We start from the raw sequence: 25,434 nt of genomic DNA on the forward strand, positions 1-25,434 counted from the left end.
CTGCCACTGACACCAATAAAAAGGTACACTATTCCTTCCACTGACACCAATGATGGGGTGTTATTTTTCCCACTAAAGATGTAGCATTTTCTGCTCCCACTGGCCACAGTCCGGTCCCCCTAAAGTCTGAAGGAGTGTAAACTGCCCCTTTGTTTATAAAGTTTGGAGAATCCTGGTGTATAACAGGACTTCAAAGAGAAAGATTTTACCCTCAACTCTGCTTGACCACCCAGAACCAATACATGTGAGAGGAATTCCTCCACCCTTCATGTAACTGTACCAATATCAGAGAGGAGACTTCACTAGTCTTTTTTTTCCAGCGTGTGTTATACTTTGGGTTAAAATGCACACAATGCAATTTTATAAAAAAGGGACAAAAAGAAATAAAATCCAAACACCCATCTCTTAAATTATTTTATATTTCAGAGTTTTCCATTACTGTTTACACAGCAACCCCATACAACAAAATATACACAAAATAGCAGAACAGAACCCGGCAATTCTATACGGATCATACAAGTATATGGCACTATATATTTATATACAGAGGATTCGGCTGCTCCGGCTGTCCTCGCTGTACAAGGTGAGCAGCGGCGCGGGCACAGACAGGTAGTGCTGGACGTCTGCAGGTGGAAAACGACCACCAGAAATAAGTCTTACCTCTATTTACTTAGAAGCAGCAGGCATCCAAGTAACAGTAAAGGAGGATCGGTGCTGTACATGTGTGTTATAAGAAGAGTCATTTCACCTCCATAATCCAGTATTTTTAATATACACGTTCCCTATGTACACCAACCGATTATTTCCAGAAAAAAATAAAATAAAATTAAAGAACATGAGACCATTCACACCAAAACTAGCAAAGTCACACAGATCAAAGGGGATTTCACATTGTCGTTAGTGACACCAAACACCCACAACTGCAAAAAAAATACCTAGCACACCAACTTCAGCAAGATCTCCACCCTGTATAACCGATGGGGAACTATGCTGAGAGAAATGTGGGGGCTGCCATTGCCTCTGAAATGGCCAATTCAGTACTTCCTGTGTCACTAACCTGGAACAAGTACTAGTGACACAGAATGTACCAACAGCCAGAGAATCTGCACGATACCAGGCAGATAGCATTGTTAGTAAACTTCAAGCTTTGCATTTGTCAGCAGAGGATTCTTTTCGTTTGAAGTGCCATTGTAAAGATTAGCGGTTGTCAAGTTCTCCTGCCCAATGCCTCCTCTCCAGAAGAAGTACTGGGACAGGGTCATCCAGCGCCCAGGGCAAGGATCTAAAACTGGAAATCCCCCCACTGTTAGTGCATGGTGTAACATCCTGTGTTTAATCTTTGTCCCCATACTTCACTGCAACTGGGGCAGTCGTCCCTCTTCCCCACCATTGGCCAGAAGATTTACCACTGAAGTCAAGGAGGCCAACACATAAACGGCAATGGACAAACTAGGCAGAAAAGGGAAGATCAGCACAGAAAATTCAGAGGCCGATCTAAACGCCATGGTACTGGAGTCCAGTAATTTTTACCAATAGAGTGTGCTGAAATACGAGTTATGGTAAAGCCGAGATCTCAGAGTCTCCTATTCAAACATTCAAGTAAATATGGTTTTCCTTAATGTGTTGGTAACATATAAAACACTGTTCTTCATAGTGTTCCAAGAGAACCTTGCATTATGGTCACAAAAGACCAAAATTCTCCAAGAATTTTCAGAGGCCGATCAAAACGCCATGGTACTGGAGTCCAGTGTAATTTTACCAATGGAGTGTCCTGAGCACCCTCTACAAACTAAAGATGAGTTATGGTAAAGCCGAGATCTCGGAGTCTCCTAGTCAAGCTAAGTAAATACGGTTTTCATTAATGTGTTAAAATATAAAAAAACACTGTTCTTCATAGTGTTCCAAACGAACCTTGCGTTATGGTCACAAAAGGAAAAAAAAAAAACCACAACACTACTTGCAGTGACCAAAATTCTCCAAGAATTTTCTGTGCCAGAATCGCTAGTGTCCCTATCTGTTCCACAGTGGAGCGGTGTCATTGTTTCAGTTGCTTGGAATAATTCCTGAACCTGGGGTGTTTTTAATATTCACAACCCAACGCTCCCTAGCAGGCAAGAGCTGACTGGTCCAAACCTGTATCTTTCTGTAGGCCTTTCTGTAGGTCATAATGATGGGCCAATGGGAAGGTACGGAAGGCAGGAGAGGAAGCGATAGCTCTAGATACTGCTAGATAGTGTTGATATTTCAATAGTGGAGCCCTCCAGATTCAGGGGCCCCCAGGACATACACAAGGTATGTGAAAGCACTGGTAGGCTGCTGCAGGGGGTTTGACAGGTTAATTCAAGGCTTCATTCTGCAGGGCATTTTATTAAACTACCCCCAAGAGCATCATATTTAGTGGCCTTTAATAAACATCTAGCTCAGTCATTCTCAACCAGGGTTCCGTGGAACCCTGGGGTTCCCCCAGAGGTTGCTAGGGGTTCCTTGAGCTGTGGCTGATGAACCACCTTTTGATGGTGCCTTCAGAGTTCAAGGTTCAGCATCACTTAGAAAAGCCAGCAGCATGACACCAAATATATTTTTGGCTGCCTTTAAGGGTGGTATTCTGAGCACTGTTCCTATTGACCCATGATGAATTGGTTTTCGTAAGGGTTCTTCGAGACCTGAAAATTATTTATGGGGTTCCTCTAGGGTAAAAAGTTTGAGAAAGGCTGATCTAGCTTATCGTAATAGTTTCCTAGAGATTGTGAAATGACTGATGAAGCTTACGGAAGCCAACTAAATAGTTTCAGCGCTCCCAGGCCAAAGCGGAGATGTGCTTTAGCAAGCTTCATTTTTAAAATGCCTTCCGAACACGACTCTCTCTGACCAGTGACCTCAATGTAAGCGTAAAGCACCGCTCAGAACTGGGGACTTTATTCCCATGATCCACAGGGATAAGGGGGTACAGACATGTCGATGTGGTCATTCAGAAACAATGCATGCAATAGATAGAAAGGGACGCCCCTCTCCTGACCAGCCCATGTAATCAAGAGTGTGTAATCGCCTCAGCCTACGTCTCTGCCAACAAATCATACCCGCTGATGCATTTCGCACTGCCTACCGGGGCTTAGTCACAGGCTTTAATAGGCTGGGGCCATTCCACACGCCTTTAATTACACAGGCTGGTCGGGAGAGCAGCGTCCCTTTCTATCTCCCAGACCAGCATTTAAAAACTAGAATGCTCTAGTTGGATCCTTTACAAAAGAAACAGCAGGGCAATCTAAAAGGAATGATTTTGGTTCTTCTCTATTGAAAGAGGAATATGACAGCCACCACTGCTGACCTCCTTCAGAGGTGAAAGAATATGGCAGTCATCACTGCTGATCTTCTTCAGTATTGAAAGAAGAATATGGCAGCCACCAATGATGACCTCCTGAAGAAAAATGCTGGATGATCTGGCTGTTATGTTGCCCACCTGGTTTCAACATCACTGATCTGGTATATAGACCAAAACATTTTTTATAAGCCATCTTGGTGTACATGTTCAGCGTGAACCAAAGAATCAAAAAGTAGAGTCATCATCAACATGGAAGCCCAGGCAGCCAACACATTCTAAGCTAAGTTACGTGGATGGAGGAATCTTCCCTGCCAGCTATTAAATTCTGACAGCGGTCACCTGCGGCAGTCAGTACATTGGAAGGTGACTATACCTGAATGGATTCAGGTGCTGTTTGGCTGACAATTTTCATTATGCCTCTCACGGCTCAAACTGCATCCAATTGAGCATGAATTGGCAATGATTGGCCCATTTATAGCAACCATAACAGCTAGAACAAGTTGGACACCCGTCTACTTGCTTTTCTCTTTCAAAGTAGTCAGCTCCCACAGGAAAACAGCAGGGGGCTGAAACAACACTTGAAGATGCCCTGACCCCTAAAAACCAAAACCGATATTAAATCAGTTCCATTAGGCCATATTTCCTTATGATAACTTCCAGATGGGCACTGGGTGGTGGGAAAACAAAGTTTCAAATACTCCCTTAGCGGAGTGTATCCTTCTTACTGGACACTGTGCAATGGATCACAGCAGGACAGAACCCCTCAGTACGGACTTTAGCCGATGTAGCGCTGGTGATGCCCTATTGTAGAATTAGCTGCACATAATTATTCCAATTATACAGGGATGCTGGTGGACTTCAAAAGCATGAAAACAAAAATCAATTAACTTCTCAGGGGTGGTGCAATTAAAGTATGGGGAAAACTTGTTTAGCTGTACCTCTCTTGTGGCTCACAGGAGTGCAGTTCGTTCTGAACTTCTGTGGCCGGTTTTCAGCAGTCAACAGGCTGAAGCCCACACTGTCAGCTGACTTCAGAGCCGGTCCAGGCTGGGGCAAGATCACGACAATATGGTCAGGATCCGTCCACAACTATGGACAGGCAACTGGTTCAGCCTCTCAGCGAGCCACTGAGAGCCTGAGCCAATTGCTCTTGCCCCCTCCTTAGCCCAGTACTCCAGAGAGCCGCTGACTGACAGTCACTGACCCTCTGTTCAGGAAGCTGCGATTACTGAGCAATCAGCAGTCTTAGAGCCGACAGGAGAACATGATTGGAGTAGTTTAGGCACAATAAGAAGCTATTATATGAAGTAGCACATTTTTGTAAGGTTGGGTATATGAACAATATTTTTTCATACAGTGAAAGATACAAAAGACATCATACAGGCATCACCCAGAGTAAGCGATTTTTTACAAAAATTGCGTTCTCAAAACAGACTTGGCTCAAAACATGGCTGCTTCCTGTCCTTTAAAACAATCAAAAGCCTGGCTTTTAAACGACACCCCTGTCCACCTATCTTCTATTGGATAGTTTGGGGGGGGGGGGGGGTTGGTCTCAGCTCGCACTAGGCAACTTTTTTTATTTTATACACATGGCTTGGCACTTACCTACACCAACTATAACTTGGCACTTGCCTACAAAATTTCTCACTTGTGCGGTTTGAACAGTTTTCATATGGCGCTACTCACGTATGCTTTTGCTTCTGCATGCAATCTCGTCAGCACGGGGAGCTTTAAAAAATAAATTTTGTTTTCTTATTGATTTTAATTGATTTTTTACACGGTTTAATAAATAAAAAAATGGGTCACTTTTATTCCTATTACAAGGAATGTAAACATCCCTTGTAATAGAAAAAAGCATGACAGATCCTCTTAAATATGAGATCTGGGGTCAAAAAGACCTCAGATCTCATATTTAGACTAAAATGCAATAAAAAAAAAAAAAAACGCTGCTTCCGCCCTGCTATGGCGACGGGTGGGGGCCATCTTGCCCTCACTCGTATCCCAGCCTAGCAGCGAGAAGGACCCGATCGCCCCCGCCGCTGGCGGCGGCTCCGGTAATCGGCGGAGGGCGCGGGAGAGACCCTCTCCCGCCACCAATAACGGTGATCTTGTGGCGAATCCGCCACGGAGACCACCGTTATCATTTACAGGACCAGCCACGTTAAAGATGAATATCTTGGTTGTGGCAGAAGCTGCTGCCGTTACCGAGATATTCATTTTTTAAAGAGATGACATATATATATATATACACACGTGAGTCGGTCCTTAAGTGGTTAAAGGCTGACAGGTTTTTCTTTGAAAAAAAAAAACACCATGTGCAGCAGCTCCCCCCCCCCTCTAAAAAACTTACCTGAGCCTCATCGATGTGCACAAGAGCCTCAGTTCTCTCTCCTTCCTCATTGACTGAGACAGCAGCAGTAGCCGTTGGCTTCCGCTATGGTCCATCACAGCCAGTGAGCCAATGACGACGGAGCAGGGGTGGGGGCAGAGCGCCGTGTGAATAGACACACGTAGCAGTGGTTTAGGACTCAGGTACCCCATAGCAAGCAGCTTGCTATGGGGGCACTAGGCAGGAGACCTGTGAAGAGTAGGATTGTGGAGACGCGTGCCCTGCTTGGGTGACCCCATAGCAATCTGCATGCTATTGAGGCACTAGGCAGGATCACCCGAGAAGAGGAAGATTGGAGAGAGAGTCTGCTCAGAAGCGCCCATAGCAAGCTGCATCCTATGGGGGCACTAGGCAGAATGGAGGAGCCAGGAGCACCTGCCGGGGAACTTAGAAGAGGAGGATCGGGGCTGCTGTGTGCAAAACCATTACACAGATTGGATAAGGGTAACATGTTTGTTTATTTTTTTTTACAGTTACTCTTAATGTCATTTTAAGCCATAAGGTGCAATTAAATTCAGTGGTAGGGTTGTAACCCCCAATTCTGTGCATGAACCACAGACTTGTCAAGTGGCAAGGACAACATGGAGATCTGCCCGCCAACATTAGTGCTGCGGATATCAACCAAGATAAGCGTACAAGCACACTGCATAGATTAACTGACCAGTATCACCGCACAACAAACTGTTACACGGACTGGAAATATTCTCCAAATTCGACATACTCAAATACTGTAGATCGGCTTCCTTTATCATCATCTCTGCACCACCAGCCCACTTCTGTAACCAAACTGCCAGTGTTAGACTGACAGCATTGTGCCACATTGACCGTCTCACCCTGCCAATCCGTTTGGCTCTGCCTAAGACCCGGCATGCAGAAAATGACATGAAGCCAATATAAAAACAGAACCCGGGTATTTTTTTCTAGCAGTATTAATACATTTATTTATTCCTTTTACCTAAATCCACTCATCTGGATTAGAAAGTGCTTTTTTCCCTATATTGTCTGGGATTAAATTCTCTGGCTCAGCCATCTTAAAAATAGGTACTATGGATGTGTATAGTTTAAACGATTGTACACGACAAACAAGTTAAATGTATCCTTTCCTAGAGGCTCTCTATCAGCCTTTATTATATATATCATATAATGATGTTTAATTTATCCAGCAAAACAAGGATTTTCTTTTTTTTTTTTAAACACAAATAAACTTTGTTTTGTGCAATTTTATAAACTAGCCTTTTATCTGCAAGGACACAGACTAAATACATTGTTTCTCAGCTCCAACAGCTTACAGTGTAGATGGTTAAACGGCCATAGATCGGGGGAGAAAAAAAAAAAAAAAAGGGGAGGGCACGGCCTTCTCAGAAAGAACAGACACTGAATCTCGAAGGCCACTTCGCAGGATCACCGCATGCAAACCAGACAGGTACAGCTAATGTAGATTCATTTAGAAGTCCCTTACAAAGGTTACAATTGCATAAATATTTAAGTTGAAAAAAAAAAAAAAAATCAATCAGTTACGCAGGAAAGAGGGGGGCTAGATATAATTCTGGTATATACCTCTGTAAAATAAAAAAATATCTCTTAGAATTGAGCTTTGACACACGCTTACTTAAATCCTGGGGAGTGCTTGCTTGCTATACAAATTAAATGCAATTTTGTAACTAGGAGGAGAATAGATTGTTCAGCTAATATTTTATAACACCAGAAACAAAAACCATACATTGGCTTTTGTTTTCCTGTTTAAGAAAATCAAACAACATATTTTCATTTAAATAAAACCATCTTTTATCACTTTACCTCCAAATTTTAATTTAGATAGCAAGCCCGTAAGGATTTATTGCACCATGGTGTAGCAGCAAGAATCACAAATGACTTTGAACACTGATAAAATTATACTCTCCACTCCTGTTTGTTGTGTGTGTATTTTTTTTTTTGTTCAAGCAGTCAGTAGGATATATTCAGTCTCGAGGTCCAAGTCCTTTTAGCCCTTACAAAAAAAAAAAAGAAAAAAAGAAAAATGAAAAAAAAAAAAGTTTATCTGTACACAAGGTGGGCTAGCTGGGAGGATTTGTAATTTAGCTGATTGTTTGGTGCAAATTTATGATATTCGCTTTTCCGGCAGCAGTAATCGCGAGTGTAAGCGCCGACGCAAGCTTCGCAGGAAACTTTGGAGCAGACTGTGCAGGTGAGAGAGGCACCGGGCCTGTTGCAGAAACTGCAGCGCAGAGAAGAAGACGAAGAAGAAGAAAACTTCATTTTGGGGTTCGGTTGAGACGACGGGTCTTGGGACGAACCGACGTAAGGAGACTTCTCGCGCAGCCCCGAACCCGAGGAGTAACCGTCAATTTGAGCCGAAGTATTGATAGACAGGTTGCTCTGCTTGAGCGTAGGATACATAAGCAAGCTTTCGCACTTTTGGCATAAGGGACCACCAGAAGACAAGCCGCAGGTTTGGCACTTCATGAATACTGTCTCTTTGGCTAAAAGCGAACGCTTGTGATGAGACGGATTCATCTTGTTTTCAAAGAGCCAGACGTCGGGTTTGGCAAGTTCCTGCCGCTTCACGCCGACCATTCTAGAATCCATGTCGGTGTATAAATCAACCTCATCGTCAGCAGGGTAATAACCGTAGGTGTGGTTTGCTCGGATCAGTCCGTTGGGGTTGGAGGAAATATTTAAAAATTCGTCGGAGCAGCCGTGCAGAGAGCTGGACATGGCCAGTAAAGACGGCGAGGGGCGGATAATCTCATCCTTGAGGTCATCTTCTGGGTCTACCAGAATGGGCTCCTTTCTCAAGCTCAGTGGGGCCGACAAAGGAAACTTGTTTTTGCTGTCCCAGTAGCTGTCGTATGTGTCGACCGATTTCGATGGCTTTGTGACCTTTTGTTTTAAATAGTCCTTAGATGGCGCTCTCTCGCTGGCTGACTTCTGAAGGACCATCCTATTCATTGATATGTTCAGGCTCTCTTTACATTCTGACCGCCTCTTCATTTCGTCCGTGCAGCCCCTCACGTCCTCGTTGCTGTTCTTCCGCTCGTTCACCACGTCTACTTCCAAGTAGCCTTTAGCCTTGACTTGCAAGTAAATTTCCAGCAGAAGCTCACATTCCACTCGTGCCAGAAAAAGCTCAAAAGCCACTCTTTTGACTTGTGTGGTGTCCACATGGTCTTTAAGCCTGTAGACCGTGCCGTATTCTTGAACGTAGCCCATGTTGTTTAATATATGCCTGATGTCGTCGTCAATTAAAGCAGCTCTAACGTAGTAAACAAATGGCCCGGTGTAAGTCTGCAATATAAGAAACAAAAATGTCAAAACAGCAACAGAAACACCAGAGATGTGGGATAAGATCTAAAACATGTTGCAGAGTGAATGGAAAGAGTAAAAAAGTAACAATGATGTTAAATCCCTTCATGCCTAAAGGGCAAAAACAAAATTATACTGCAGCTGCTGGCTTTTAATAAATGGACACTTACCTGTCCTGGAGTCCAGCGGTGTCGGCAGCAGATGTTTCCATCAGCTGTCGGGTGCTGCTGCCACCATTGCGGGTAAGGGTACCCAGTAGTGTAGCCTTTTGGCTTCACGCCGGGAACCCTACTGCGCATGCGTGAGGCCTGCTCCTCTCTCCTACTGGCCCAGCGGTCAGGGGAGGGAGCCCCACGCTGACGTCACAGGCCACGGTCCAGACTCCTGTCCCCCCCCCAAAAAAGGTGCCAATTGTGACACTGGGGGAATTCTAATGAGTAGACGCTCCACTTTTGGGTGGAACTCCACTTTAATGCCAAAGCACAATTTAGCATGCGTTAGTAAAAGCGTACATATCACCCCAACTATTTTCTGTATCCAGGTGGATTATACCGTGTTTTTCAGGACAAATTGGGCTTTTATTTGGGGGTAAATGGTAATACCTTCCGATTTTTTTTTTTAACCATCAAATTAAAACTGGGCCAAATTAGAGAAAAAAAAAAAATTTTAGCTGTATTTTTCTTGCCACTATCATAACCTTCTATCAAAGAACAACCCAAAATACAATTTCCTGCTCCTGACAATCGCAGCGATACCACATACGGATATGTTAGTTATTGTAGCCAACCGTAGTACAACCCAGAAACAATCATGCGCAATTTTTTTTTTAGCCTACCTAAAAACACACAAATTCTATAAAGGTCCCTTGTACACTGCTGCTGCTAAACGGACGTTCAGAGGCAGTTGGACACATTTTTCAACTGCCCCTGAACTCATTCAATGTTAGGTGTACACGTACAAAGGTTCATTTACTATCGTTTCTACGCAGTAGGCCTTTTTTTTTTCAGTTCAGACGCCAAAGTTTCCGACGCCAAACGCATCTAAAACGCGGTAAGCCGCATTTCGTTTATAGGCGTTTCGTTTTTGGTCATTAAAAATAAAAAAATCCAAATGCTACTAGACGCAAACGCGGCTAAACTCGGCATGTAAACACGGCTAAACGGCCATTTTTTAAACACTGGTTTCTATCTGTCAAGTTAAATCGTCCAGAAGTTGAACAACGTCCCGTGTACATGAAGACTAACTGACATTAATACGAATTAAAAAAAATTACTGACCCTGACCAAACCCTGGTCAGGGTCAGTAATTTTTTATTAGTATCAGTTAGAGGCGGGCTTCACAGTGACAGATGACTATGATAACTAATCAGAGGCTATCACAGCGATCAGATGACCCCGGAATCAGGAGTTACGGGTCCTGATCATTAGTATGGGGTTCAGGGCTCTTAGTGAGACCCCCCCCCCCCCATCTCTGTGCTGGGAGCGCGTTGTAAGCCATTGTAAAACTGACATTCACAGACATAGCTAGGCATGATGGGAATAGCAGATCCAGTCACAGACATGACAAGGCATGATGAGAATTGTAGTTCCTGAACTGGAGGGACATAGTTTGGAGACCCCTGATGTAGAGGAACTCACCCCTTCCCATTTTCCTCCTGCAGCCGCTGAAAGGCTGCTGGAGGAAACTGAAGGGGGATCGGTTCCTCTAAATGGCACCCCTACTATCCAGGTATGCATGGGGCCAGGCCGCAGTTGCGACCGCTCTACGTATGCCCCTGCCCCCTCCCCCCCAAGCAGTGTGTACACGGTTCACGTGGTCAGTGTCTGACCTGTAAAATTTACCGTATTTGCCGGCGTATAAGACGACCCCCTAATTTTCCAGCCAAAATGTTGGTTTTGGGATATACTCAACGTATAAGACTACTCCCTTCCTACTAGTCATGCCTCGCCTCACGGTGCCACCATTACATGCCAGACTGTGCCCCATTACATTACCCCTCCATTGTCCACGCTCCGTGTCCGTACTGTACGTTTTTTCAAAAGCCGCGCCTCCTACGTCTTCTGTTCCGTGATAGGCGGAACAGTCAGCTTCCCAGGAGGCACTGTGTTCAGTGTTCGCCTATCACGGAGGCCCTCTCGTGATAGGCGGACACTAAACACAGGACCTCCGTGATAGGCGGACACTGAACACAGTGCCTCCTGGGAAGCTGACTGTTCCGCCTATCACGGAACAGAAGACGTAGGTTAGGTTACCAGCGTATAAGACGACCCCCGACTTTAAAGAAGATTTTAAGGGGTTAGAAAGTCGTCTTATACGCCGGAAAATACGGTAATTCAATTTCTGCAATATACAGCTGCAAAAAAAGGAAAATACGTTTAAAGCAAAACATCTCACCTTGATATTCTTGTATTCTTTCTTCCAGGGATAAAGGAAAAGATTAATACCGACAGTCTCCAGTAAAGCCGCAGCATTGTGAAGTGAGCGCAGATTGGAAGTCCGCAGGGATTTGAGAGAATTCTCGCACACGTCATAGAAGCGGATCAGCCGGAATCGATGAGCGGGGTCGATTTTGGGGAGGCTGAGTAAGGCCGAAGCGGCTGTACGTAGGTACTCATCGCTGATGGCTCGCTGTTTGCTGTCTGAGGCTTCCAGTTTGGACTCGTGGAACTGTACATATTTTCTGAAGAGGTCTTCTTTGTACTTTGTATCCATTGAAAAGGGGGATCTGGTGACGGCTCGGCAGTTACCTCATCTCATCCATGGCTTTCTTGTAACGTCAGGATGTAATGAAGAGATGGGGTGATCAGTCATTCTGCTGAAGAGGACTCTGGAGGAAAAGGAAAGGGGTCATTAGATATACGTAGGAGAAGCCTCTCTAGGAATGCTAACTGAAAATTATCCATGTCACAAGAAAAGCTTTATCAGAATAGCCATCGCCTCCCTGGAATTGCTGACAGATCTATGGAATATATAAAATATGAGCTGTACTTACCGTTTTCGAGATGCATCTTCTCCGTCGCTTCCGGGTATGGGTCTTCGGGAGCGGGCGTTCCTTCTTGATTGACAGTCTTCCGAGAGGCTTCCGACGGTCGCATCCATCGCGTCACTAGTAGCCGAAAGAAGCAGAACGTCGGTGCGGCTCTATACTGCGCACCGACGTTCGGCTTCTTTCGGAAAATCGTGACGCGATGGATGCGACCGTCGGAAGCCTCTCGGAAGACTGTCAATCAAAATAGGAACGCCCAGTCCCGCAGCCCATACCCGGAAGCGGCGGAGAAGATGCATCTAGTAAACGGTAAGTACGGATCATATTTTAAAACTAGCCGATTCCCCTAGACAAAACGAGCATCCATCTAAGGGGAAAAAGTGTTATGTACGGGTGAACCCCCGCTTTAAGTAAATCACTCTCATCGGTAATTAAGGGGATGAGTTATCAACTGCGCTCACCATTCATCCTTGCTGGATGTGGAAAGTGGTTCTAAAGGCAGAAGGTTTTTTATCTTAACCACTTCAGCACCGGAAGAATTGACTGCCCAATGACCAGGCCATTTTTTTGCGATACGGCACTGCGTCACTTTAACTTTGTCATCTCCCCGCTATGCCGCTCCATGACCGTGCCTGCGGACTCTATATCAGCCCGGTGCCCGCCATCGTCTCACGAAGTGGCAGAACAGGGAGATGCCTATGTAAACAAGGCATTTCCCTGTTCTGCCTAGTGACATGGCAGGGATCTACTACTCCCTGTGATCGGGAGCAGTGATCACTGTCATGTCACTGGTAGCCCATCCCCCCACAGTTCACATGCGCCCGCACGATGGCAAATTCAAAAGGGACGTACAGGTGCGTAAAAAGTAACTGTTACATCATCACTATGCATAGGGCTATGCATAGAGCATAGGTGTGGGAGGGGCCCAGCAGGCTCCACCAACCACAGACTGCAGAAAACTACAGAAGGGGGCGGAGACAGGACCAGTTACACTACACAATGAAAGAGTGCAGAGCTGTGGGAGGGACTCAACAGGCCTCACCCACTACAGGAAGCTACAGTAGTGGCGGAGAAAAGACCAGTCCCCAGCACAAGGAGAGATAGCAGAGCTGTGGGAGGGGCCCAGTAGGCCCCACCCAACACAGACTGCCTACAGAAAACTACAGAAGGGGACAGGACCAGTTCCCCTGCACAAGAAGAGCAGAGCTTCTGCACAAAAAGAGCAGAGCTTCGGGAGGACTCAGCAGGCTCTACTAACCACAGACTGCCGAAAACTACAGCAGTGGGCGGAGACAAGACCAGTCCCCGGCACAAGGAGAGAGAGCAGCAGTGAGAGGTCTTTATTACAGGATGTCTCACACTGGATTACTGCACAGATCTGAAAGAAATGCAAAGCTCACCAAGGTTCAGGAAGATTACTTCTTTTGAAAACGATTTAAAGCCTAGGTTGTCACCATTTAAAGTAAATTTAAAACTACATGTCCATCCAAGACTACTCTGCTTCTGTGTATTGTCACCCTGTTTTTAAGCTAAAAGTAGAATTTTTGGAATACAACAAATTACCCAATTATTTGGTAAAATATAAAAGCCAAGATTGCACCGAGCCAATAGATACCCAACATGTCAAACCTTAAAACATATATCAGTGCCCTATATTACATTTTCCATCCGCTTTAAAGGCCCCCTATAGGTCATCAGTTTAGCATTACGAAGGAGGTCTGGTGCTGGAATTATTTCTCCAATTTCTGGCGTACGCAGCAACATGTGTAACGCCATTGACAATGTCGGGGCCTCAAAATGCGAGGGTCAATTTAAAAAAAATAAAAAACAAAATTTATTGTAAAAGTTTAAACCCCATTTAGGCCCCATTCACACGAGGCGGACTCCGTCGCTACGCCTGCTCCCGCCAGCTCAGCGGGAGATCAGTCCGCAGATTTCCGCTGAGCTGGCAGATGACAAGCTCTTCTCTGCTCACTGAGCAGGGAGGGGCTTGTGCAGCGCCGCTGATGCCTATGGAGCGATCTGATGAAAACGCACAGCATGTCCCTTTTCATCAGATCTCACCCGATCCGCCATGGATGGATATGGACGTATCGCCATACGTCTGATTTTGGTGGATCGGGTCGGATGTCAGCGGACATGTCTCCGCTGACATCCGACGCTCCATAGGACTGCATGGAGCGGCTGTTCAGGTCCGCCGTCAAAACTGACAGACGGACCTCAACGGTCCGTCCATGTGAATGGGGCCTTAAACTTGATGTGCTTAAAGCGGAGGTTCACCCTAAAACAATTATATACAATTCCATCCAGCATACTTCCGACATCTACAGTATGCCGTTTTTTTTTTTTTGCCGTACATACCGTTTTATTGTTATTTTCCTTCCGGGTTCTGGTTCCCGCGGGCCTGGGCATTCCTATTCAGAGGTTAGATTATTGACGTCTGGTGAAAAACTTCCCCTGGCGCATAAGGCGCGTTACCAGTTTTTCCGTAACTAGCCGACCTGCGAGTCGGCTCTATATGGTGCCTGCGCAGTGAGCTCTACATGGCGGGCGCAGGCACCGTATAGAGCCGACTCGCAGGTCGGCTAGTTATGGAAAAACTGGTGACGCGCCTTATGCGCCAGGGGAAGTTTTTCACCAGACGTCAATCATCTAACCTCTGAATAGGAACGCCCAGTCCCGCGGGAGCCAGAACCCGGGGGGAAAAATAACAATTAAACGGTATGTACGGCCAAAAAAAACAAACAACAGCATACTGTAGATGTCGGAAGTATGCTCGATGTAATGGTATATAGATGTTTTTTAGGGTGAACCTCCGCTTTAAGTTTAACTTAAAACTTTTACAATAAAAAAAAAAAAAAAATACAATATGAGGACCCTTCACCCACACATTTTGAGGCCCCCACATTGCCGATGGCGATACATGTTACATATCACTGCGCACGCCAAAATGAGAGACATATCTCTAGCACCAGACCCCCTTCGTAATGCTAAACTGATGGCCTATAGGTGGCCTTAAAGCATCCCCTATGGAAAATATTTTTTTTTTACTCCCCATTACACAGGGGACAAAAAGTCCCCTTGTTGATGATTTTCTTTGGCGATGGGTTCTCTTTAATGAAAGATCAGGAGTCTAAAGGACCCCCTTCTCCCCTGTGCTCCACTGAATGTAATGCACATCACATTGTGTTACATTCTTTCCCGGCCTTGATAGCTGAAAAATCTGTCGACAGGGACCCGAAAGTGACGTCACGCGTCACTTCCGGGTAAACAACTAGAAGGGGGAGGAGAGCGCTTCTCCACCCCTCTCCCCGGCGGCACCCGTGATACCGGGTCCACAGATGGGCAAGTAGAGCCCAGTATACATAGCGGGGTGAGGGGGGGGGGGGGGGCCTAATGGGATGCAATTTCAGCCTTGAGCCATTGCTGTCCAATCATATGGCCAGTCAGACTTTCCGACACCCCCAAAGCATAAGGCCTCATTCACACTTGGCGGACTCCGTCGCTTGTCGGGCACCGCTGTATCCCTATGGAGCGATCTGATGAAAACGGACAGCATGTCTGATTTCATCAGATCTTACCCGATCCGAATGGACGGATGGGGACGTGGCCCCCATACGTCTGTTTTTAGCGGATCGGATAGGGTCGGATGTCAGCGGACATGTCTCCACTGACATCCGATACTCCATAGGATTGCATGGAGCGTCCGTTGAGGTCCGTGACAGACGGACCCGAACGGCCCGTAGTGTGAGGCCTAAAGCAGTACATTTCAGCGGTAAAAGTATTGGTTGTCAGATATAAAGAGCGTTCAGTCGCATTGAGTTTAGATGGAGTCATACTGAAAACAAAGTATAGTATTTCCATTATGGTATGATATCACACCTTAAATATTACCCTTCTGAGCAATGGTTTCCTGCTTCTATTTAACGTGTGTATAAACCCAGGGGCTTTCTACATCTCCAAAATTCCCCACCGCCGCTCCGACCCAGTCACAACAGCTACAGGAAGTCCCATTCAACATTGTATAAAACGATGTGAGAATCTGTACACGGCACACATGTATCCTGTCTCACCTCTCATCAATCTGCTCCAATAAGACACATTACAAGAACCAGATGCCTTCATCAGGTGGTTGCATCATCTTTATAAGGAGGAAACAAATGCACTGCAAAGCAATTCGCTGCATGATTGTCCTGCTGCTGATGGTTGCTCAACCTGTGGCCCCTCCAGCTGTTGCAGAACTACAAGTCCCATATAGCATTGCAAGTGTCTGACAGTTGCAAGCATGACTCCCTACGGCTGAGGCATCATGTGACTTGTAGTTACGCAACAGCTGGTGGGCCACAGATTGAGCACCCACGTACAAGGGCAACACTCCTGGTGAAGGATTTCTGTTCAGCCAGTCTTAGAAGTCCCACAGCTCTGAAGCTGAACTCCGGGGGAATCAATAAATATTGTCATGTGTATTAATCCTTGAATCTCAGAAGAACTTTGTGTATTTCTTCCAGATCTGTGCATTTATCCAGCGTGAGACTTCCTGTAATAAAGACCGCTTACTGCTGCTCTCTCTTTGTGCAGGGGGACTGGTCTCGTCTCCACCCCCTTTCTGTAGTTTTCTGCAGGCAGCCTGTATTAGGTGGAGTCTGGTGGGCTTCTCCCACAGCTCTGCTCTCTACACATGGTATGTACAGCACAGTGGTGTCACTGCTATTGAGATAGATAGGATAGACCAGGGGTCGACAATATCCGGGCGCCAGGTCGCAATTGCGACAAGAAATTGCGCCCACGCCCGCCGGTAATTGAGGCCACGGCCTCAATAACCGGCCGCCGTGGGCCCGATGCGATCGCGAGGTGGGGGCGGATGGAGGAACAGGATCCCGTGTCTCCGTGCGCCCCCGCCGCGGGCGGTAATTGAGGCCGCGACTTTACGGCCTTGTGAAGTCCCAAGCTCTTCCTTCTGTGAGCTGGCGCCATCTGGTGGTGGCCGTTGGCATTACAAGTTAAACAGCAATTCTAATGTAATTTTACAATATTTTCACTACCATCTCCTTCCCTCTAATTAGAACCCCCAAATATTATATATTTTTTTATTCTAACACCATAAAGAATAAAATGGCGATCGTTGCAATACTTTCTGTCACGCCGTATTTGCTCGGCGGTCTTACAAGCGCACTTTTTTGGGAAAAAAATACACTTTTTTAAATTGAAAAATAAGACAACAGTAAAGTTATCCCCATTTTTTTTTAAATTGTGAAAGATAATGTTACGCCGAGTAAATTGATACCCAACATGTCACGCTTCAAAATTGCGTCCGCTCGTGGAATGCCGACAAACTTTTACCCTTTAAAATCTCCATAGGCGACGTTTAAAAAAAATCTACAGGTTGCATGTTTTGAGTTACAGAGGGGGTCTAGAGCTAGAACTATTGCTCTCGCTCTAACGATCGCGGCGATACCTCACGTGTGGTTTAAATACCATTTACATATGGGGGCGCTACTCGCGTATGTGTTCGCTTCTGCGCGCAAGCTCGTCAGGACGGGGCGCGTTTTCTGGCTCCTAACTTTTAGCTGGCTCCTAGATTCCAAGCAAATTTGTCAAACCCTGTGATAGACATACGGAAAAACTAAATTATTGGCTGAACTCGGAGCAAAAATGGACAAAAACCACACACAGGGGCTCCTGTGTAATTTGCATAGGAGCTTCTGCGGGGGATGTGTGAACCGGCTCTATAGCCAGTCACAATCTCCTGCTATGCAAATTGGATGCAGGGGAAACCTGCAATTTGCATAGGTGTGAACCCAACCTAAAAGTGAGGAAGAACTAAATACCATCCCAGCAGCCAGCACCAAGTGGAAACTGATTATTGGGATCTGCTGGGAGATACCAGAACTACAACCTTTCCCACTTTGGGAAGCACAGTTCCACAAGCAGGTGATTCAGGTCCTGACACCAGGTAGAGCTGAGATATCTATCTATCTATATATCTCCTGATAAACTAATCAAATACAACCATTGCACAACCTTACAACACCTTGGATCTGACTGGTTGTTGTAGGCACCACAGTCCTTCCTCCTGGTGACAATGACCTATGTCTTGACATTCTCACAGGTATGCGGTCAAATGACAGCAAGAAGCAATATGCTGATACCAGAATTTCCACAAGCCGCCTGTAACCTGAACAAGTCATTTGTTATATAAATAAACCTCATTTGCATGATCTAGAACAGGGATCATTAAATGGTGGACCGTGGTCCGGACCAGGACAGAGTGACAGACCTGTCCGGACCACAGCCACGGCAATCTCCTGGGTCTCCTGCCCACCCACCCCCTGTCATCCTCACAGCAGGGCATGGGTCAGATGTTCCACAGATCTGCACAGAGATAGGGAGTCTTTTCAAGTTAACAAGCAGGTAAACACGCGCTAATTAATATAAGTTTGGCAGCTCTTGTCCTCCATTCGAATCTGCAGCACCTTCTGCCCATGCCCTACTGTGAGGATAACAGTGGTGGCCAAGTGGGAGACTTCAGGACACCCAGCTAATAAATGCCCTTTCCCTGCCAAGGTAGAACTGTGCAGGGAAGGCTGCCTGTAAAAGGGAGACATTAAAGACAGGGAAACTAGGACACTGTGGGACTACTGTAAAGGGTGGGGCCCCGATGTGTCTATAGACACCAATGTAAAGGGGGTGGGGGCTGGCTGTGATGTTAAGGGGAGTTGCGATATGAAGGGGAGGACCTAAGGACACTGATGTAAAGAAGGGGAATGATGTAAAGGGGGGCTGAAGACACTGATGTACTGTAAAGTAAAGGGGGGCTGTGATATGTTATAACAAACATGGGTGACAGGCAATAGAAACAGTGCACCTGGAAAGTATTCTCAGTGCTTCACTTTTTCCACATTTTATTTTACAGCCTTATTCCAAAATAAATTGAATTCATTATTTTCCTCAAAATTCTACAAACAATACCCCATAATGAAAACTTAGCAAATTTTTAAAAAATTAAAACGAAAATCCCATGTATAAAAGTATTTACAGCCTTTGCCATGACACTCAAAATTGAGCTCAAGTGCAATCAAGTTTCCAATGATCATCCTTGAGCTGTTTCTACAACTTGGAGTACACCTGTGGTAAATTAGGCTGATTGGACATGATTTGGAAAGGCACACACCTATCTATATAAGATCCCACTGTTAACAGTGCATGTCAGAGCACAAACCAAGCCATGAAGTCCAAGAGGGGCACAGATCTGGAGACGTGTACAGAATTTTTTTTGCAGCATTGAAGGTCCTAAAATGAGCACAGTGGCCTCCATCATCCATAAAGGAAAGAAGTTTGGGACCACCAGGATTTTTCCCATTGTGGGTCGCCCAGCCAAACTGAGCAATCGGGGTAGAAGGGCCTTTAGGCAGGGGACCAAGAACCCAATGGTCACTCTGACAGAGCTCCAGCATTTCTCTATGGAGAGAGGAGAACCTTCCAGAAGAGCAAACATCTCTGCAGCACTCCACCAATCAGGCCTGTAGAGTGGCCAGACAGAAGACACTCCTCAGTAAAAAGGCACATGCGGGTCCGGAGTTTGCTAAAAGGCACCTGAAAGACTCTGACCATAAGAAACAAAATTCTCTGGTCTGATGAAACAAAGATTGAACTCTTTGGTCTGAATGTCAAGCGTCACCTCTGGAGGAAACCAGGCACCTCTCATCACCTGACCAATGCCATCCCTACCGTGAAGCATGGTGGAGGCAGCATCATGCTGTGGGGATGTTTTTAAGCGGCAGGGACTGGGAGACTAGTCAGGATGGAGGGAAAGATGAATGAAGCAATGTACAGAGACATCCTTGATGAAAACCTGCTCCAGAGTGCTCAGGACCTCAGACTGGGGCGAAGGTTCATCTTCCAACAGGACAACGACCCTAAACACACAGCCAAGATAACAAAGGAGTGGCTATGACACAACTCTATGAATGTCCTTGGGTGGCCCAGCCAGAGCCCAGACTTGAACCTGATTGAACATCTCTGGAGAGATCTGAAAATGGCTGTGCACCGACGTTCCCCATCCAACCTGATGGAGCTTGAGAGGTCCTACAAAGAAGAATGGGAGAAACTGCCCAAAAATAGGAGTGCCAAGCTTGTAGCATCATACTCAGACTTGAGGCTGTAATTGGCGACAAAGGAGTGTCACCAAAGTATTGAGCAAAGACTGAATACTTATGTACATGGGATTTTCATTTTTAATAAATTTGCAAAAGATTTCAAAAAAACTTCTTTCACGTTGTCATTATGGGGGATGGTTTGTAGAATTTTTTGGAGGAAAATTATACATTTAACCCATTTTGGAATAAGGCTGTAACATAAAATGTGGGAAAAGTGAAGCACTGTGAATACTTTCTGGATGCCCTGTACCTGGAAAGGTTACACTGACACCTTACTGCACAAAACATGAAAATATATATTCAATGCCAAGTCCTTAACCTCTCGCCATCTACGCAACACATACAGAACGTGCGCCACACATCCATGGACAGCTGAGATTTCTGCGCCCTCAGCACAGTGACTGAGCTCTTGGTCTCTAGTCATGATTGGGAGCTGGCAGGATGGGCTCTTCACTGTGAAAGCCAGCGATTGGCAATCCTCCCCCATTTAAACGGATGCCAGGGATGGACAGGAAGGGGTAAACTTGTTTTGGGCCATTGGCTCAAAATACTGAAGCCTGTGGGTCAGAACGACAGCCAGGCAACCTTTTCAAGAGGACAGCAAAAGTAGACCTCCCATCTCTCCCGACAAGTTCTGTAATCCATCTTTAGGACACATTTCGGGGGGTGGCAGAAAAGATACCACTTTGCTGCCAATTTGTAGGATGCATGGCGGCGCGGTATGTAAATGCGTTATCAATCACAATGATGAAGAGGTGAGGAACAGAACTGCTGAACAGAACTTTTCCCGGGGAGGGCGGCTGGATCGCCCAGACGTCACACAGGATGGATGGTGCCTCTGCAAACCATTCCATGTACACATCCACCTGCAGAGCAAATCCATTACACAGCGCCGGCTTCTCCTGAAATAGATATACATCCTGTGTACAGTCTGGGCAAAATCCACAAAAAAAGCAACACAAGAATCTCTGCAATACAAACACATTCCCCCCCGTGTTTATTTCCCTTTACAAAATGCTACAAGTACCGATCATTCCCGACAACACTGCCTCTGCTGCACCAAGATCCGAGCAGTGTTGTCAGCCATTTCTGCAAGGCTACAGAACACCTCCCTACCGTGTGTTATGGAGATGAGCACACCTGGAAATGCTTATAAGTTGTAGATCGGGTGGGGGAAGGAAGCGAGTTTTTGGTGTCCATATGTGCTGCTGATAGTTTACATTTACAGTCTCCCAGGCCCTGTGGTGGAGTCCAGAATGTGTCACTGCTGCTGCCTTTGTGTACATTTACATTTCTCTGGGTAACCAAAGTGGAGTTAAGACTGAAAGTGGTGAAGTCCATACGTGCCGCTGCCTTTGTTTACATTTATATTCCTCCTGGCCCTGGGTGCCTTAGAATCTAGAAGTGCCTCTGTCTTTGTGTACTTTTATAGTGCCCCTGGTAACTGTGCTGGAGTTCATGCCGAGAATGTGGTACAGTCCTCCCTGTGTGCCATTGTTGCTGCATTTTATGTTTGCGTTCCCCTGGATTTCATAGTCCATCCTGAATTTACTAGAATCTATATGTGCCGACACTGCTGCCTTTGTTTACATTCCCCTGGGTGCCCTGTGGTGAAGTCTATATGGACTGCTCCATTTGTTTACATTTACCTGGGCTCTGTGGTGAAGTCTATATGGGCTGCTGTCTTTGTTTACATTTACATTCCCCTGGGCCCTGAGGTGAAGTCCATTCTCAGAATGTGGAGAAGTCCCAATGTGCTGCTGTTGCCTGTGTTTACATTTACATTCCTGTAAGCCCTGTAGTTAAGTCTATATGGGCTGCTCCATTTGTTTACATTTACATCCCTCTGGTGAAGTCCATTCCCAGAATATGGAGAAGTCTCAATGTGCTTTAGTTTACATATAAATTCCCCTGGGCCCTGTGGTGAAGTCCATATGGGCTGCACCATTGTTTACATTTACATTCCCCTGGGCCCTGTGGCGCAGTCTGTATGGGCTGCTCCATTTGTTTACATTTACATTCCCCTGGGCCCTGTATCAAAGTTCATTCCCAGAATATGGAGAAGTCTCAATGTGCTGCTCCATTTGTTTACATATAAATTCCCCTGGGCCCTGTGGTGAAGTCTATATGGGCTGCTCCATTTGTTTACATTTACATTCCCATGGGCCCTGTGGCGAAGTCCATTGCCAGAATGTGGAGAAGTCTCAATGTGTTTCTGTGGCCTTTGTTTACATTTACATTCCCTTGGGCCCTGTGGTGAAGTCTGTTCCCAGAATATGGAGGTGTCTCAATGTGCTGGTGCCTTGGTTTACATTTACATTCCCCTGGTAACTGTGATGAAGTCTATATGTGTCGTCTTTGTTTACATTCTCCTGGGCCCTGTGGTTGAAGTCCATTCCCAGAATGTGGAGAAGTCTCAATGTGCTTCTGTTGTCTTTGTTTACATTTACATTCCTTTGGGCCCTGTGGTGAAGTCTGTTCCCAGAATATGGAGGCGTCTCAATGTGCTGGTGCCTTGGTTTACATTTACATTCCCCTGGGCCCTGTGATGAAGTCTATGTGTGTCGTCCTTGTTTACATTCCCCTGGGCCCTGTGATGAAGTATATGTGTCGTCTTTGTTTACATTCTCCTGGGCCCTGTGATGAAGTCTATATGTGTCGTCTTTGTTTACATTCTCCTGGGCCCTGTGATGAAGTCTATGTGTCGTCTTTGTTTACATTCTCCTGGGCCCTGTGATGAAGTATATGTGTCTTTGTTTACATTCTCCTGGGCCCTGTGATGAAGACTATGTGTCGTCTTTGTTTACATTCCCCTGGGCCCTGTGAAGTCTATATGTGTCGTCTTTGTTTACATTCTCCTGGGCCCTGTGAAGTCTATATGTGTCGTCTTTGTTTACATTCTCCTGGTCCCTGTGATGAAGTCTATGTGTCGTCTTTGTTTACATTCTCCTGGGCCCTGTAATAAAGACTATGTGTCGTCTTTGTTTACATCCTCCTGGACCCTGTGATGAAGTCTATATGTGTCGTCTTTGTTTACATTCCCCTGGGCCCTGTTAAGTCTATATGTGTCGTCTTTGTTTACATTCTCCTGGGCCCTGTGGTTGAAGTCCATTCCCAAAATCTGGAGAAGTCTCAATGTGCTGCTGCCTTTATGTTTGCATTCCGCAAACATATACGTTTTTCTGCATCTGTATTGTCACTGTCCAGCAAATGACTCCTTCAGGAGGAATGTAAACAAGGGCAGCAGCATAGATATACACCTCCCCCACCCTGTGAATGGATCCCACCAAAGCACCAAGGGGGAGACATACACGGTCAGGGGACACAGACACTCAGGATTATTTATGTGCTTGCAGGGTTTCATGTATTGCAGAGATTTGCTAAATGTGGATTTTCTTGCCCATCCCCCATACTGGGAGGAGTACATATCCATACAGATCCCAGTGTATGTATTCCATATGAGGGGGGGGGGGGGGCACTACACGCCACTCCTTACAGGAAGTAACAGAGCGCAGTGCAATCACATTCCCATCCCCCATACTATGTATTATGGAGCTGTAGGAGAACATTCAGGAGGACGGTGTATGACATTGTATAATACAGACAGTGCAATGTACTCCATGTATGAGAAGAACACGCTCTACATACAATGTACATTATACTGAGATCACAGATACTCCATGTATGATAAGGATATACAATGTTACCCGGTACCAGGGCCAAGTAGCCCTATAGGCCTACTATGCAAGCCGCTTAGGGCCCCGCAAGGCTGCGGAGAGCCCCCCCCCCCCGCCGCTTCTCAACTTTAGGCTAGGTTCACACTGCTGCGAATTCAAAATCTTACCGCGATTTCGGCGGCGATTTAAGAGACATCTGTGCAGGGTTCAATGTAAGTCGCGGCCCGAAATCGCAAAAAAGTAGTACAGGAACTACTTTTTTAAATCGGTGCAGCGCCGCACCGATTAGGACAGTGCCATTGCCGACAATTGCCGCCGTTTTGACATGTCAAATCGCATCTCAAATCGTACCAAATCGTACCCAGTGTGAACCGGGGCTCAATGTGACATGGAATTTTGCTTAGGGCCCCAGGGAGGTCAGGATCGGCACTGCCCGGTACCATGTATTGTATCATATAATATTATATATGGGGGGTATATGACAATGGATCATATATTAGTGGATGCAGAGTATATTACAATGTATCAAATATTTTAATGCATCTTATATTATATAATGGGGGGGGGGGGGGGGGGTGTTAAGGGTATTTTACAATGTATTGTATATTATATAATGGGGTATATTATAATGCACCATATATTATATATTGGGAGGGGGACGAGGGGGGGGGGGTTTCAGGGTATTTTAAAATATATCATATATATATATATATATAGCGCATTATATATTGGGGGGTTCAGAGTATGTTACAATGTATCATATTATATATTGGGGCAAGGTATATTACAATGTATCATATTATTTATTGGGGGCTATATTATAATGCACCATTATATATTGGGGGTGCAGGGTATATTATAATGCATAAGGTATTTTATATTGGGTATTATATATTGGGGGGGGGGGGTTCAGGGTACGTTACAATGTATCATATATGGGGCAATATAACATATCATATTATAAATTGGGGGTTTCAAGGTATATTATAATGTATCAGATTAAATATTTGGGGGTGCAGAGTATATTATATGTGGGGGGGGGTGTTACAATGTATCATATATTATATAGGGGGGGGATCAGGTCTATATTACAATGTATGATCCTCGGGTGTCATAGATGGCAAGTCTCCCCCCACACTGATAGGACAGTTATTTCTGGTGAGGGGGGGGGGGGTATTACAGGTGCCCCCTCTACATACACACCTGGCTGGGACCTCCAGGGCGGCGCTAAGTCACGTGATGCTGACGCACGTCCGGCCCCCCCGATCATACACACCCGAGCCGGGGATGGATGTAGCGAGCGTTCCCTTCACCTCCTGAACCTCGGCTTCTTTCTCACCTCCGCCATTATGGAAGAACGCTTCACTTCCTCCTTCTAGCAACGTCACCGCGCTGGCAGCTCGGGAGCGCGCGCGTGGGTCCTACGCGATCCAGGCTTCTCCAATCGCTCGTTCGCTACGCGCGCGCCCGCCGCTCCCTCCTCCAATCCCCGCGCAAAGGGTCCAAGAGTCCCCGCCCCTCTCCCCAGTAAAGGGAGTTCTCCGCCGCCCCCCGCCGCTCAGTTCTTACTTCTGGATGTCACCGCCCCTATCCATGATCTACCA

The 25,434-nt window shown here is 45.9% G+C and overlaps 1 protein-coding gene across 3 annotated transcripts; it reads right to left on the bottom strand.

The window, feature by feature from the left end:
• Positions 1 to 6,887: 6,887 nt before the first annotated feature.
• SPATA2 (spermatogenesis associated 2) lies at positions 6,888 to 25,271 on the bottom strand. Of its 3 annotated transcripts, none has more exons than XM_040331679.1 (3): positions 25,170 to 25,271; positions 11,406 to 11,838; positions 6,888 to 8,993 (listed from the first exon to the last, which is right to left on the bottom strand). In XM_040331679.1, exons 2-3 carry the CDS (start codon positions 11,721 to 11,723, stop codon positions 7,743 to 7,745), a joined length of 1,569 nt encoding a protein of 522 aa, XP_040187613.1. In that variant the 5' UTR covers positions 11,724 to 11,838; positions 25,170 to 25,271; the 3' UTR covers positions 6,888 to 7,742. The 3 variants fall into 3 exon arrangements, with proteins under 3 accessions (XP_040187613.1, XP_040187610.1, XP_040187611.1); XM_040331676.1 differs by having other exon boundaries at positions 25,107 to 25,246; XM_040331677.1 differs by having other exon boundaries at positions 25,034 to 25,246.
• Between the last annotated feature and the right edge of the window lie 163 nt (positions 25,272 to 25,434).

Source organism: Rana temporaria, chromosome 12, assembly GCF_905171775.1.
Source record: "Rana temporaria chromosome 12, aRanTem1.1, whole genome shotgun sequence".
In the NCBI taxonomy this organism is placed as follows: domain Eukaryota; kingdom Metazoa; phylum Chordata; class Amphibia; order Anura; family Ranidae; genus Rana; species Rana temporaria.

What these genes read in the sequence shown, in the direction of transcription:
- SPATA2 (XM_040331679.1), bottom strand. Translation starts at nt 11,723, where the DNA reads ATGGATACAAAGTACAAAGAAGACCTCTTCAGAAAATATGTACAGTTC. An exon ending in AAGAATACAAGAATATCAAG is followed by an intron (nt 8,994 to 11,405) that starts GTGAGATGTTTT and finishes CTTATATTGCAG; the next exon opens with ACTTACACCGGGCCATTTGT.